The 15,391-nt window shown below is 40.9% G+C and overlaps 1 protein-coding gene across 1 annotated transcript in view; it reads right to left on the bottom strand.

Moving 5' to 3' along the window:
• The window catches only part of mgat5b (alpha-1,6-mannosylglycoprotein 6-beta-N-acetylglucosaminyltransferase B), a gene marked incomplete at both ends in the record, with an annotated part of 105,370 nt that overhangs the window by 26,483 nt on the left and 63,496 nt on the right, over positions 1-15,391 (bottom strand). The window contains 5 exons of the mRNA XM_080723738.1: positions 1,307-1,453; positions 3,161-3,316; positions 7,169-7,299; positions 8,914-9,047; positions 13,739-13,870. Coding sequence (XP_080579864.1) covers positions 1,307-1,453; positions 3,161-3,316; positions 7,169-7,299; positions 8,914-9,047; positions 13,739-13,870 — 700 coding nt within the window. The remainder of the gene's footprint in view (positions 1-1,306; positions 1,454-3,160; positions 3,317-7,168; positions 7,300-8,913; positions 9,048-13,738; positions 13,871-15,391) is intronic.

Genomic DNA, 15,391 nt, shown 5'->3' with positions numbered 1-15,391 from the left:
GCAAAACAGGGGGTTTCCCCGAAAATATAAGTTTTAATTTGTTTAATCCCAGTGGGACAGAATCACCCATTGCAGATTCTTTTATAGTGGCAGTGAATGGGATTTTTTATTGTTTTCATAGCCTCATTACAGCTATATAAAGTACCAAAAAAACACATCTACGTGATATTAATAAAAAGGGAAGAAAAAGGTACAGTAATTACATAGCAAAACAGTAGTTTTCCCCCAAAAATATATGTTTTAATTAGTTTAATCCTCTGGATCAGAGATAGAATAGAAATAGAAAGCGAAAGCGCATTGCATCTTGGGTAGGAAGAGGACAGGCAGATTATAGTTCTCCTCACATAATAGGCTGGCTTTTCGTAATTCTGCCCATTTAAATTATATGTACCCAATCGTGACTCTTAGACCATTGATAAGGTCCATGTGAACTAGTTTGTTGAAGCTTATTCGTTATGATGAGCGAGATCGCTTGCCGTCGCTATCACGTCCCGCGGCCATACCGGGCGAACTCCGTGTCGCGCAGTGCGGACAGTTGTTGAAAGGCACATTCAACATTCTCCACTGCACAAACTCCACCCCCGATAGCAAAAAGTGAATGTTTTTTTCTGGTTGGCCAGTCAGGGAGTCTCAGGGACCAATCAGAAGGCTGACAAACGGTGAATTAAACCCCTCTACGACCTCATGCATGTTAGTAATTGTTCTGTTGTTTTCAATAATATGAGCAATGTGGTTGGAGTTGGTTCCCTTTCTTATTAATTTATTTAAAACATTCCATGTGCCCTTGATATTACTTTTATTTTTTTCCAATAGTTTATTATAATAATCTTTCTTACTTCATTCAGGCCGGGTACACATTTTAGTGTATGGGAGGGGCTTACAATACATGTACAGTATGTAGCAACATATTTGTTTTTGTATTCTAATTTCTGATTTGGGCCTAACTATAGGTTAGGCCTAAATGGGTTAACAACTTGAACCCTTGTGTCCATATTCTGACAACTGTAGCCAAAAATAGCGGATCTACAAGCTCACAACGCCTCGCAGCAAAGAGGTTTGGTGTAGAGGGGAAAAGGCGCAAACTAAAAGGTCAAGTTTATTAGGTCATGACGGCTCAAGTGGTTCAATATCTGAAAACACAAATTGACATGAATCACTGATGTGTGTCAAACGATGAAACTATATGGAATCTATGAAAAGGTTGTGGGGGTCCCTGCTTCATCTCTCTCTCAACTAAGGGGTCCTTGGCCTGAAAACGTCGAAGACCCCTGCTTTAGTCTATGAAGTTCATGTGAGTGATCGGTACCTTTCTGGAGGTGGGCTTCCCCCTGAAGAACTCGTGGTTCAGAGAGCTGTGGGAGGGGTTGAACTTGGGCTGCAGGAAGATGCAGCCATTGGCTATGGCCTCCAGAGGCGCAGGGCCTTCGTACGGGAAGCCAAAACCAATGAAGAGCTGCAAGAGGAGAAGAAAGATGGCAATGAACTCTGAAACCGTTTTTAATAGTATTTTTAGAACATTATGAATGAGTGAAAATAGCCGATCTACATTGTGAGCTTGCCTTGTAGATGTGTATTTTCACTCCTTTTGTGCGACACTCTTGTATTACAAATAAACTTAAAGTAAATAAATTATGGAGATACAAGGTTTGTGCCTGACGGCAACAACATTGTAGTTGCATCGAGTGTACTGTAGGGATGGGAGTGGGACGCTTAGTGATATCATCGTTTATCGTGATAAAAAAAACACTCACAATAATCGTATCGTGGAGATTTAATTTATCGTGATATCGTCCTCCGTCATGCACTGGGATCAATTCAACTTTTATTTGACGAGCTGCATATCCGGTACCACATAAACCCCCTTTTACCCATAATTGGTAAAAGGTATTTATAATATACGTACTCGATACAGTCTTTTTTCACTCTCTATCAAATGTCGCGTTGCGACGTGTTGTGAGCTTGTAGATCTGCTATTTTTGGGCAAATGTTCTGCCCCAGGATAATGGATTTTGATTATTGCTTTAATATCGTCACAATTTCTTTTGTCACAATAATCAAGATATGAAATTTTCATATGATCCCATCCCTAAGTAACACACTCACTGAGCTTAGCTCCATCTGGTTTTCCTTGAAATGCTTGCATGAGCAGAATGAGATGCACCGCAGTCCTGAGACCATGTGTAAAATGATCAGCAATCCAGCTGCTAAGCTGACCTTACCAGAGTGAAATAGAGAGTTTGGGCCCAGTACCACCAGTTTATTTCCCATTAACTTGAGAATGTTTGGTTTCAGAGGTTTGACACAGCAGTGGAACTGATACTGTTGGCACTGATGAAGGACTAAAAATGTGGTATTAAATTAAACGACCCTGTCCACCAAAAGAACACTGGCTTTTATGCATGTCATATATTTCTGTCTGTGCGCGCTCTCCAGTGTATGTGATTCTTCAAATAAAGGGGAGGAGGGCTGACATATTTGTTTGTCATTAATCAAACTGTCAGTGGAATATTGCACACACACCCATACTGTACGGAACACTACATCGATTGCGATTATGTATTTATCATCATTAGGATTGTGTTGCCTGCATGAAACTCTCGAGTAAACACTGCACTGGGTAGTTATGGGATGAGTCAGTGTCCCGTCCTAATTATATTATGGCACTTGATTTGATATATCAGTCTTGATTTATTTTTATAACAATCGCCTTGGACTGGACTGGTCTTCATGGAGCGTCACAAGGGGGGGAAAGATGGGACTGAGTTACTAGGGCCCAAGGTGGAGGGGCCTTGATTATTTTATACTTGCCGAGTGCCGCGAGGGTCCTTCACATTTGTTCTGAGCACCACTGACATAGAAACATGTTTTCTTTTTTTCAAAAACCTTCGAAGGATTTAAAATATTCAAAGACTTGCACAAATGTTCTCGCAGCGCGGCACTCGGTGCCACGCTGTGAGCTTGTATAGTTAGTTGTGCTTGTACAGTTAAAGCACAAAATAATGCGTAATAATGCGTTCCCAGTTCCCCCTAAGAAGAACATTCATGCAGTGAATCCTTGTACCCAGGCAGGGCCCCGAATTTGGTGCGACACCCCTGCTGGTCTTAACTACACCAAATTGTTAAAAATGAGCACACAACAGACAAAGCTCCATATTATTACCTTAGCTTTCCTGAGGAGTTGCTGAAGCTCCTGTTGAGGTAGCAGGCCGTGGTTCTTGACAAAAGCAGGCACCTCTGGGGGGCGCTGTGCCTCATAGTAGACAGTCCCATGGATCTCCATGTAGCGGTGCAGAATGGCCAAGAACTTTTCTTTACCCTGCGCAGACACAGCAACACTACTAGATGTACTGCTTCTCAACAGACTGACTCATAAACAGGTGTTCTATCACACTTCAAGCATCGTTTTAAATCTGTGACGTTGCATAAAGCCGAAATGACATGTTTCACTTGGCAGCATGGTCGGACATCCTATCTGAGAAAGCAAGCCCCCCCTCCTTCCCCCAATATCTGCTTTTGAATGACCATTATGGAAGCTGTCTTCGGAAAGGCCAAATCCTCATAACGGCCAGCCCTCTCACCCACCAGAGATTATAGGCTTCAGAGCCGTAGCCACAGTAATATGTCACTGTCACTTTCCACAGTGGGATGGCTAGCTGGCCCCTGTCGCACACAGAGAGACAAACTGATGTGACCAGTTAAAAGAAGTGATGTGAGTCATCTATTGTGAACAGCGGTACAGCATGAATTATTTACTCATGTTAGGACTTGAATAAATGCATAAATGTTCTCTGAACATTGCTCCCTCTTCTCATCTCGGGCCATGTTTTGGTGGAACTTTAGAGAGGGAATTAACTCTTCTATAGCAGAATCTTTGCTTTTTACTAAAGAACGGTCATACTGGAGGTGGATTCTTAAAAAGTATCCCGTCCAAAAATGCTTTGGTAATAGAGAAAACGAATAATGAATAACGAATAACGAATAACAGAGGGTGAATTATACATTTTGCCTCTAGACAATGACCTTGGCTTACTACAGTTATTGTATTATATATTGTGTTCTTCTACTATTATACTTGAATAATTATGTCTAACAGGTTATAATTTACAGTCTATGTTCAACGATCATCTTTTAGAGAACAAAGGTTAAAAAAAAGTTTAATGTGTGAGAAAGATGTACCAATGTAAAGAAAGTTTTGTTAAAGCAGACACTCCTCGTCGTGCATTACTCCAGTTTCATGCATCAACTCCAGTCTTTATGTGTTTACTCCAGGGGTAACAGTGTTATCGATCACAAATGGAAATGGCTCCAGCGGGCAGAGATGCCCCACGGCGCTGTGCAGTCCAGGAGCCTTCTGTTCGAGAACTGACTGTGCTTTTGAATGGACCTTACAATATTTATCATGATCATCCAGATGGAATAACTATTTCTGCAAGGGAGACAAGCGTCTGCGCCAAATGGAGAAAATCCAAAGTTAAGCCTATACACACAACTGAAGTGCTATATCTATTCTTCAGTGAAAGAAAGGTGTTCCTGCCGGCCAAAGGAGATTCACACAGTCTGTTTCACTGGATCGGATTCAAGATACAAGATGCAAATAAATTCAACAACTTGGCCCAAACAAATGACTTACTTGGAGCTGGGTGGATCCATCAACGATGCATCATGGGGCGATGAATGCAGAATAACAGAGAGGGGGGGGGGGGGGGGTAAAAAACAAGTATAAGACATTCTTTTCTCGATAGCATGCAGTGCAAAACTTCACAAGCTCAACCTTTTCAGGCCGCGACCCCCAAAATAATCATATTTTAACTGGGGACCGCCCACCCTGACGAGCACTAAGAGTGTAACAGTTCTATTGTGAAAATAGCCGATCTACATGCTCACAACGCCTCGCAAAACGCGAGGCATTGTGAGCATGTAGATCGGCTATTTTCACAATTTCTGTCTTGAATATTTCACAATTTGACAAAGGTTTAATTTGTCATTTTAGAGGTATTAAAAAGTCCTTAAAATGTCATTTTAGAAATGTGCAGATAACCTCTACACACTTAAACTTTATGTTGGTTTGTTTCCTGTTGAGAGAGAAAACAATGTTGCACATTAAGTTAATCATCTGGGGACCCCCCAAAATAATTTGTGGACCCCCCTGGGAGAGAGATCAACCACAATATAAAGCATTCTACCGTATAATAATGAGGTCAAGTATCATAATATTTCATAACTGCACATTTTTTTTTTTTTTTTGCAAAGATCTATAATTTTCATAGTTATACATCATAATAATTTTACAGTGATAAGTCACAACAATGAATGGTCATTCTGTGTTTTAACTAAAGTAATTATATTCCTATATTCCTAAATATAATTTATTTCAATTATGAGAATTATAATACATATTGTCATATTGTCTGTATTGCGATACTTGACCTTATAAGCATTATAAGTACGTATGAGTGCTTCTAAGTTCTAACTGTAATTATACAGTGTTGTAAGGAGATTATGATGCATTATGATCATGTTTATAATGCATTGTCGACGTGGGCTTCATAAAAAAGTGTTACCTGAACAGACAAGACAAGGGGATGGCGAAGTGTTGTTCATAGTCTGGACCCAAACACGTTTGGCATTTACATGGTTGTCTTTCAAGCCTACAAATGTTATATTGCACTTAAAGCAGCTCTGAGAGGAGGGCTTCAATAAAATGCAGGCAGTGAAAGAACAAAAGGCTCAGAAGGGAGTGAAGCAAACCTCGGGGCAGGCTGCCAGACACATCAAAGTTGAGAGGGAGATACCTTGCCAGCTGCTCAGGGGGGAAAACTTACTCCAAACAACAAAACAATTGCCAATTGCATGACCACTCTTATTCCTGCTGGACTGGCATGTTTGGCAGGAAATGTGACACCCAAATATTCATATTTCAGTGGGCAGCAGGTTGCACTTTATCAAACTGTCTCATAAACCACCCAGGAAGAGGGCAAGTGGGTCGAATCCAATGTTTTTAACAAGCTGTCGAATGTGTCCACAAAAATACTGTTTAACAATTAAATACTGACTTTTTGGAAATCAAAAAACAAAATCAGTTTGAGTTATATAACCAAGTATTATTATCAAGAAGGAAGTAGAGTTCTGTCACTAGACCAGTGGTTCTCAAAGTGGGTCTGGAGACCCCCAGGGGGTCCCTGCAAAATAGGTTGATATAGAATCAAGATCAGTTTAAACTGTTTAACCCTAGATACATCAGCTATTTGAAAATAGGTGATCTACAAGCTCATCAGGCATTGTGGGCTTGAAGATCTGTCTATTTTCAAAGAAATCTTGAATTGCTTTACAATATTTTACAAACATTTTAACAACAAATCATTTATAGGTGTCTCTGGCACAATATATATTTAGAAGGGTTTCCGCAGCCAATATATTTGGAGGTCTTTGACATGAAAAGGTTTGAGAAGTTTGTTTATGCGTGTGTTTTAGTTTCGTTCTATGTTTCTTAGATAGGCTTGATGTTTTACAAGTGACTGGGGGGGAGCAGTATTTCATATTCTTTATGTACAGTACAGTACATGGGGAAAGTGACAAATATAGTGATTCTAGACAGCAAAAGAGAGAGGAAAGTCTACATGGACATGGAAGCGAAGGAGAGGAATTTTGATGGTGTTGCCAAGCAACGGTAAACTCCAGCCCCTGAAGCTATCTAGTATACTAAAGTCAACATAAAACCTGACAAGTTCAATTCTTAATTCCACTTCTCTGAAGAACATGTTGCCCACGTCTCATCCAAATCTGGAAGGATATCTGGAGGATTGGCACCACAACACAGCCATTTGTTCGACTTCCACGTTTGTTGGCACTGAATGGCATCTGCGTGCCGATGATCACGTAGTGGTGCATTCAGAACATTCAGCCAAAACAGGCAAACATGCACCAAAAATAGCAGATCTATAAGCAGACAGCGCGTCGCAAGTTGCTGCATTTTGACCTTGTAGATTAGCTATTTCCAGAGAAAACATCTGGTGTAGGGTAATAAATGGAGGGGTTCAAGTACAGACCACTGAGTTATGGCAGTCAACAAAGTATATAGGTGGTAAGTCCTTAAAACACAACACGAATTCAGCTATACAGTATATTGACAATATACTATATCTGGAATTACTGTTCAGAGAGTACTGACCTTCCACATGCTGGCTTCCTTTCCGTACACAACTGCCATGTTGTCCACTTTGCTCCTCTGGATGCTGAGCCGCTCTGTCTCGTTCAACTCCTCGGCCACAAAGCCCATAAAGGAGTTGTCTGGAGTGTGAGCTGCCAAGGACAAACGCAAAAGCACTTCCTGGAACATGGCACCTCTAAATCAAGACATGTCTCAATAAAACATGGAACATAAAAAAAAAAAAAACATGGAACATGGCACCTCTAAATCAAGTCATGTCTCAATAAAACATGGAACATGGCACCTCTAAATCAAGTCATAATAAAAGTGGGTAAGCGTTTAACTTGCACTAAGTGGCAGTGTGGCAGGAACCCCGTCATTTGGATCTGCTCTACAATTACACCCAAGGGCATCGTTTCTCCACGTCATGGCTTTTACTCAGGACACAAACCTGCAATGCCACGGTGACAGACGATAAGGAAGTCTACCACAGCCGTGGGATGTCAAGTGGAGAGGAGGGAAACTATAAACGGCTTTTCCAGCCTGTTCTGAGACCAGAGATAAAAGCTGACATCGCGCGGAGTGTCAGACTTGTAATAACAATAAGCATTTCCAGAGCAGCGGGCTGCCACAGAACCTGTGTTCACCGAGCTAATTGGAGGCATAGACACACAGCTGAAGTTTCCTCTGGCTTCAGTGAACACTGCTGGATATCATGTGATTATTATCCATCAGTGGATTTGTCATCTATTTCTTGTGTTTGCTTGGTGTGCGCGCTCAAGAAGTGATCACATGCTTGCATGTATGTGTGCATATAGTTCTGTGTGCACTGTGTTTGCATCCGTGTGCATGTGAAACAATGCACGTGTTTGTGGTGCCGTTGTGCAGATCAAGGCATCTGTGCATCAGGGCATGCACAGCTGTTGTGAATGTCTCCGGGCTCTCCTCAACTCTCTGCTCTGCAGCTTACACTGTGAGGGGGCCTGGGGCCTGCTGTAGGTGAGCCCACTACTACACCCGCATGCACAGGGCATGTACTTTATGCTTACACACAGACTATTTTGAAAATGTAAAGTTAGAATCTGTTTCAACGAATATTATGAATAAATGTTATTTGAACCAATCTGTATGGTAGAGTATGGTGATACAACTACAGCATCTGCAGTGGTTGGAGGTGGCCTCCCTACTCTTGCATTGAAAGGTGTTGACCCTTGGTGTCAGGCAGTGGTGTAAAGTAACTAAGTACTGTACTTAAGTGTACTTTTGAGTTATTTGTACTTTACTTGAGTATTTACAATTTACAATACTTTTACTTCTACTCCACTACATCTTGACTTAATGTACCAAAAGTAGAAAGTAGCCATTGTGCGGAATGTTCCATTTCAACATTTCAAATGTATAAAATGCTTTAGAAAATAGCAGACCGGCCATTTTCAAATGGCCAAAATGTATACAGAGCTGAAGTGGTTAATGTATGTTTTGCAATAATAATCAAAATCTACAAAGTAACTAGTAACTAAAGTGCTCAAATAAATGTAGAGGAGTAAACGTACAATATTTGGAGTAGAAGTAAAAGTACTGAAAATTGGAAATACTCCAGTAAAGTAAAAGTACCTCAAAACTCTTCTTAAGTACAGTACTTAAGTAAATGTACTCACTTACTTTACACCACTGAGCTCATCTGAATAGACGTGTCATTTCCGGTCTCTCAGAAAGTGATTTGTCAAACAGCAGAAAGATTTAAAAAAGATCAAAGGTCCACTTACGGAACATGGTCATGTACTGTTTACAGTTGAGATTCCAGTATCCCCAGTTGGTCCTGTAGCCGTGCAGAGTGGCATATTCCTCGTGGTTGTAGGCTGGCTCCGTGCCAAAAGTATCAATCACTCGGATGTGGCACCTGGGCGACAGCGGGGAGAGGAGAGCCACCCAGAGTCACATGTCGTTACAGCCAAGACAACACATGCAATCCATTCAAATAATGGGCTGTCGTTAGAGCCAAGGTTATAATAGTTTTGGATTTTTCATTTTACTTTAGTTTTGAAAAATAATTGAATTTGTTTTTAGAGCGGGTTAGTTAGTTTTATTTGTTTTTATTTGAGCGACAATGCTTAGTTTTAGTTCAGTTTTTATTATTGCGACTGTAGGTTGCAGTTAACTATGAAAAACGTCACATCTTGTCCGTACTTGAGTAACGCCTCAATGTCTATAGCTGCTGACCTGTTTGTTGACATTGTGACATCACATTGTTGTGACATCACCTCATCAGAGATCAAACCCTGGATATCCATACATGGAGACAACTGGATCATCACCTAGATCTCCATATACGGAGCTAACCTCTACATCTGATTCCCAGATGATGCCCTTCTATTAGTGTGGCAACCACCCTAATAGAATCCCTTTTATGACCATCGATACTAGTAAGACGCCTCAGGTCACGTCATCGGTGTGGGCATCATCTGGGAATCAGATGTAGAGGTCAGCTCCATATATGGACATCTAGGTGATGATCCAGTCGTCTCCATGTAGGCGATATGCTAGAATCTCGCCTGAGCTCTCTGGAAAGTAAACACAGCCCGTTTCTCATCCCGGTCAATATGTGGTGGACTAAAAACACTTCGGCTGGTCTCAGGGAACTATAAAGAGACAATTCATGAAGAAAAAATGTTGGAACTTTGGTTTCATTTAGCCCCATTTTAGCTGTGAGGAGGGGTCGGGAGATCTCAGAAGAGGGGCAACAATAACAGAAATCCACCAAACCAGGTAGGAACATTCATGAAAAAAGGCAAATTAAGGTGGGCACGTGTTTTAGTCTGGATGTCCCCTTTAAGCCCATATAGCGCGACCTCGCCCCTTACTGGTTTTAGTGTTAGTTTTAGTTTTTTTATTCCTTTGGCCCATTTCAATCCTGCACCAAATAAACAAATCAAATAAGTAGGGGTGGATATTGGCAAGAATCTCGCGATGCACTACGTATCACGATACTTGGGTCACGATGTAATAGTATCACGATATATTGCGAATCTTTGCAATACGGTACTATTGCGATACTATTGCGATATATCAGCTTTAAAAGCTGAAGGTGATGCTCTAAAGTTGTTTTCCATTTTCTCAAGAGACCTCACTCACTGAACCGTGGGAAGGGGAAGTAGCTACTACTATAGTAGCTACAGCGACATCTAGAGGCAGCGGAGTGTCAGGAACGGACTTAGGATATTTTATTTTCCTCAAAGTATCGCGTTACTACGGCCTGAAGTATCGATACAGTATTGGCAAATAAACTATCGCGATTTATTGCAATATCGATTATATTGCCCACCCCTACAAATAAGTCGTGCAGGATTGAAAAGGCCCAGGGTAAGTATTATGTAATAAAAACTCAAGAAAATATATAAAAAAAAAAAAAAAAAAAAAAAGATTGTCTTAAATGACCAAAAATGAAAACTAAGGGCATTTTGTCTTTCATTTCAGTTAGTTTTAGTTAGTTTTGTAAACAGGGTTTTTTCAGTTATTGTTTTGTATTTATTATTGTAGTTTTCATCTAGTTCAGCAAACGTTTCATTTTTAGTTTTTGTTATTTAGTTAGTTTTGGTTAACTAACTAAGCAGTAACAAAACAATTAACGTAGAATCTCCTCACCGAACAGAATATTATGCATGCACGTCATGAACCAGCCTAGCAAGACAACGACAACATGAGGAAAAAAGGGCATGAATCTGCATCAGACAACTGTCACTTTCTCTGTCAGGTCATGTCAAACAAACAATATCGTTATTGTGAGTTATGAAAGCTCAAACCACCGCCTCCACCCCCACCCCCGCCCCGACTCAGAAGCTTTGTCTCGTAAAGCCATCATTGGTGATAAATGTCCTGTTCTCTGTCCTGTCTCTGCGCCAGTCCGCCCCGAGTGAGCAGCACTCAGCCAGGCCTCCAGGTGAGGGGGGTCGGCTTTAAATCACAGCCTGATTTAGACTGCTGCAGGAACCCCCACCCAGGGGTGTCGCACCAAATTCTGGGCCCTGGGTACAAGGATTCTCTGCGGGCCCCGCATGAATGTTCTTCATAGGGGGAGGGGGTTTAACCCATTTAGACTGGGAACACATTATTTTGTGCTTTAACTATTGAATAATAGCAGATATACAAGCTCACAGCACGGCACCGAGTGCTAAAAAATATATATATTCAAAGATTTTCACACACTTTCACGACTTTTCAAAAATATCAGATCTACAAGCTTGTGTATCTTGTATATAGCTTGTATATCTGATATTTTTCAATAGCTAAAGTATAAAATAATTCCAGACCCCTCCAACGTGGGCCCTAGTAACTCAGTCCCACTTTCCCCCCCTTGTGACACCCCTTGCTGCAGGAACCACCAACCCCCCACCCTGTTTTTGTACTGGGTGCAGATCAAGTGATACAAAGTGGAAGAGCGAGCCAGGCTGTGATCGAGGCAGCCCCATGGATGCTGCTCTCCCAAACACATGAATCTCATTGCCTTTCACAACAAAAGGTGCTACAAACCAACTAACCATTTCTCTCCCTGAGGGACTCTGCCTCATTTGACTTGGAAATGCTACAATTAAGCCTCTCTTGACGCTGTGGAGGCAACTTATCAACAGGGAAGAGGCCATATTGTTCTGTCAGCATCAAGGCAAGGGCCTAATAAATTGTTTTATCTTGATGTCACACCAGATAATACTCAAGTACAGAAACGCAGAGTGGAGTCTTATAGCGTTTTTTTATGGTGAGAAGGGAATGCTATTATATGGTCATCACATAGTCTGGATACCAGACTGTGTGTTTGCGCGAGTGTGTGCGTGTGTGTGTGCAAGTGTGAGAGAGTGAGAGAGAGAGAGGGGTAGGGGGGATCAATGGTTACAATCTGATTTATCAATGGCCTGCATCTCTGAGCAGGCTCGGCTGCAGGGGAGGAAATTAAAATATCTGCCTTTTCAACCACTGACAGTTGATAAGTATCGGCCAATCGGCTCACCTTGGACTGACAGTGATGAGAATCAATGCAGGCTTTCGGGCAGAACTGTGCCAGGGCCAGGCCAGGGTATAAGGAGGTTTGGAGGGAAGAGCTGTGGAGCTGAGGAAAATGATCGATTCACTGAGAAATGTCTACTCCTGCTGCTTCTGTTTTAACAAGAGGTGTGTGCTCCTCTCCTCCTCCGTGTGTGTGTGTGTGTGTGTGTGTGTGTGTGTGTGTGTGTGTGTGTGTGTGTGTGTGTGTGTGTGTGTGTGTGTGTGTGTGTGTGTGTGTGTGTGTGTGTGTGTGTGTGTGTGTTTAGAGGGAAAGAGATGATCTAGCTGCAAAGGAGAGCAGCTCCATGTTGCCGTGCCACGTGCCAATTAGCCTCTCTACAGCACAACAATCGAACTTCAAATGCATTTCTTTTTGGTTTTCATAAGCCTACTGTATCACTTGAAAGATTTGCGTTCATTTTTCTCTTCCTTCTTTATAATTATGTTTAACATGTTTTATTTAGAGCTTTGCTTTTTTCCTTGTTTGAATTTATGAAATAATTAACCGCTATCGTTGTAGTAAATACTGTGACCTCCCTGGTTCCTCGTTAGATGTTAAAAGCAGGAGGAATGCAGTTTCAGAGTGTCCATTTGACGATAAGCAGGGGACAAGTTCACACTAACATTAATTTGTTGAAGCATATACAAGACAACAAAGGGAGTTGTATTCTAACCAAAGTAGTGCTATGCAATCTTAACTATATACAATTTAAACTAACATCTGTGTACCAGAAAATGTACTCCCAACTGTCCTTATTTATTCTAAAAGCACTTATGCGTCTGTGTACAACTTACATAAGTAATTAACACTGAGCTGCAGGAAAGGAGAACAAGTTACAATTCTGCCAATGTTGTAATTATTTCTACACCACAGTAATCCACTGTGTTGAGACACTGCATGGGTTCACTTATGAATAGTATTTTGCTGGCGAAGAGACAGTGTTTGTACAAGCCTACCGACCTAGTCTGACCTAGACCAACCAGCCAATAAACCAATAATTAACTAACAATAGACAATTAGCAAATGGATGCAACCGATTATACACTAAAGCCAGAAAACTGGCGCAGCAGCATTCTGTATGGAGAGCAAGGGAGAGTATGGCTGGAACTGACGTCTGTATAGTGGACGAAAGAAGATGGAGAACAGAGACAATAGAGACTAGGGATGGGACGATAATCGCTATCATTATTTATCGTGATAAAAAACACCCATAAGATTTCAATTTATCGTGAAATTATCCTCTGTCATGCACTGGGATCAATTCACCTCTTACTTGCCGAGCTGCATATCTGGTACCACTTACCCTCTATAATTGGTAAAACTGGAAATAATGTACTTGATAGAGTCTTTTTTTCACTCTCTACCAAATCTCTTAAAAAATAGCAGATCTACAAGGCGATGCGTTGTGAGCTTGTAGATCTGCAATTTGTGGGGCAAATGTAACGCCCAGGATAATTATCGCAATAATATCGTAATTCGTCATTTCTTTTCTTCCGTGACATTAGAGACAGAATGAGAATATGTGCGAGACAGAAAGCGTGAGAGGAAAGACTGACTTGTGTTTTCTCAGAGAAAGACCCATCTGCTGTTTCATCTGCTGCATGCCGTGGTAGTCAGTATAGATGAGGTCAAAGGGCAACGGTCCTGTCAAAGGGCAGCTTCCTCTGCCTGGAGGGACGCCCAGAAACCTGTACAGAGGCGACATACAGTTCAGTATCCGGTTATATAATGTGCAAAACTGTGAACCACTGCATACATGATCAATAGCCATTATGACAAATCAGTGAACAGCCTGGTACAGTAAAAAGGCTAGGCGCACAGAAACGTATAGCTAGATAAGCTATAGATAAGTAAGCAAATATAAGGAATGGTTAACAAAACATTATGCATAACACAATAACAACATTAATAATATGATATAATAATGAAAAAAGAGCAAAACCTGGCATGGGCCACTATAAAACACTGGTTCCCAAACACTGCGTCTGGACCCATTTGAGGGTCGCGGACACATTTTTATAGGTCTCAAGTAAAATATCCCTTTATTTATTTTTTGTTTGTTTAATTACTATTATTTCAAAACATTACAAATGTAATTTCATTAAATACAAATTCAATGATTTTTCAAAATAAAAAATGTTTCTAAGAAATTCCATAAATTAGACAACAAATGTTTAAGAAATACTGAAAACAGGCAATCTACAAGCTCACAGCACAGTATGAAGCCACCCGTTGTGAGCTTGTAGATTTGCCATTTTCACTAGCTTGAGTCCTGGGGGGGGACATCAAATGTCTCTTTTAGGTCTTGAGACATTTGGGAACCATTGCTATAAAGGTAAGTAAGAGAGTGGGAAATAAGAAGCAGCACAGATAATTCCTTTGCACACCAAACTGTTGGTCAATCCACCCATTCCATTTTTAGATATCTTTTGTAAACTCTGGCCTATGTGTGGTGCTAGAGGAAAGGTCACAGAGCCAGCACTCAGTGCTCCTCTAGGAAGTTTGAAGATGCACAGACAATTCCATGGCAATCCATTCGGTAGATCTCAAGATAATCTGGGTTCCCAGAAGCTTTTCTCTTTATTTGAATCTCAATATATCGTTGTTGTCGGGTGGAAACCATGTATGTCCAAAACGTTTTCTGTTTATAATTTTAAAATATATAATATCATTTAAACTAGCGAAAACAGACGATCTACAACGCCTCGCATCACGAGACGTGTTTCATCACACAGTCTTGTGTGATGAAACAGGGTTTTACTTTACGAAAAACAAACACATTTGAAACTTGGAGATACAAGGTTTCTGCCTGACAGTGACGATATGATATAGGACAGACAGACCGATAGACAGACTGACATCGGCACAATTTTATCTAAGGAATAGTGGGACTATTCTATGCAATATGTTACACACTGAATGCGTCAAAGACTTATGAAGAGATGCTACTTTATAATACAAAATAGTAATATAAAAAGATTTACTCTAAAAATATCAGATGCAAAACATGGCTTAATGGCATGTAATGCCTAATTTAGTATATTTATGTGTACTTAAAGACGCAACCAAGGTTAACTACAGCAAGTATAACTCGTAAAACTACCAATATCGGTAGAGTTGTGTGAATAAAATGTGTGCAATGACTCCAGACGTGTTTGTGCATTTGTGCGTATGTGGGTGAGCGCCTGAGGGCGGGAAAGAAGGGAGAG

Source organism: Nannobrachium achirus (assembly GCF_963921795.1).
Source record: "Nannobrachium achirus genome assembly, chromosome: 4".
Taxonomy (NCBI): Eukaryota; Metazoa; Chordata; class Actinopteri; order Myctophiformes; family Myctophidae; genus Nannobrachium; species Nannobrachium achirus.
The sequence above is the reverse complement of the archived record's forward strand: the minus strand, read 5'-3'. Positions and strand labels throughout refer to the sequence as shown.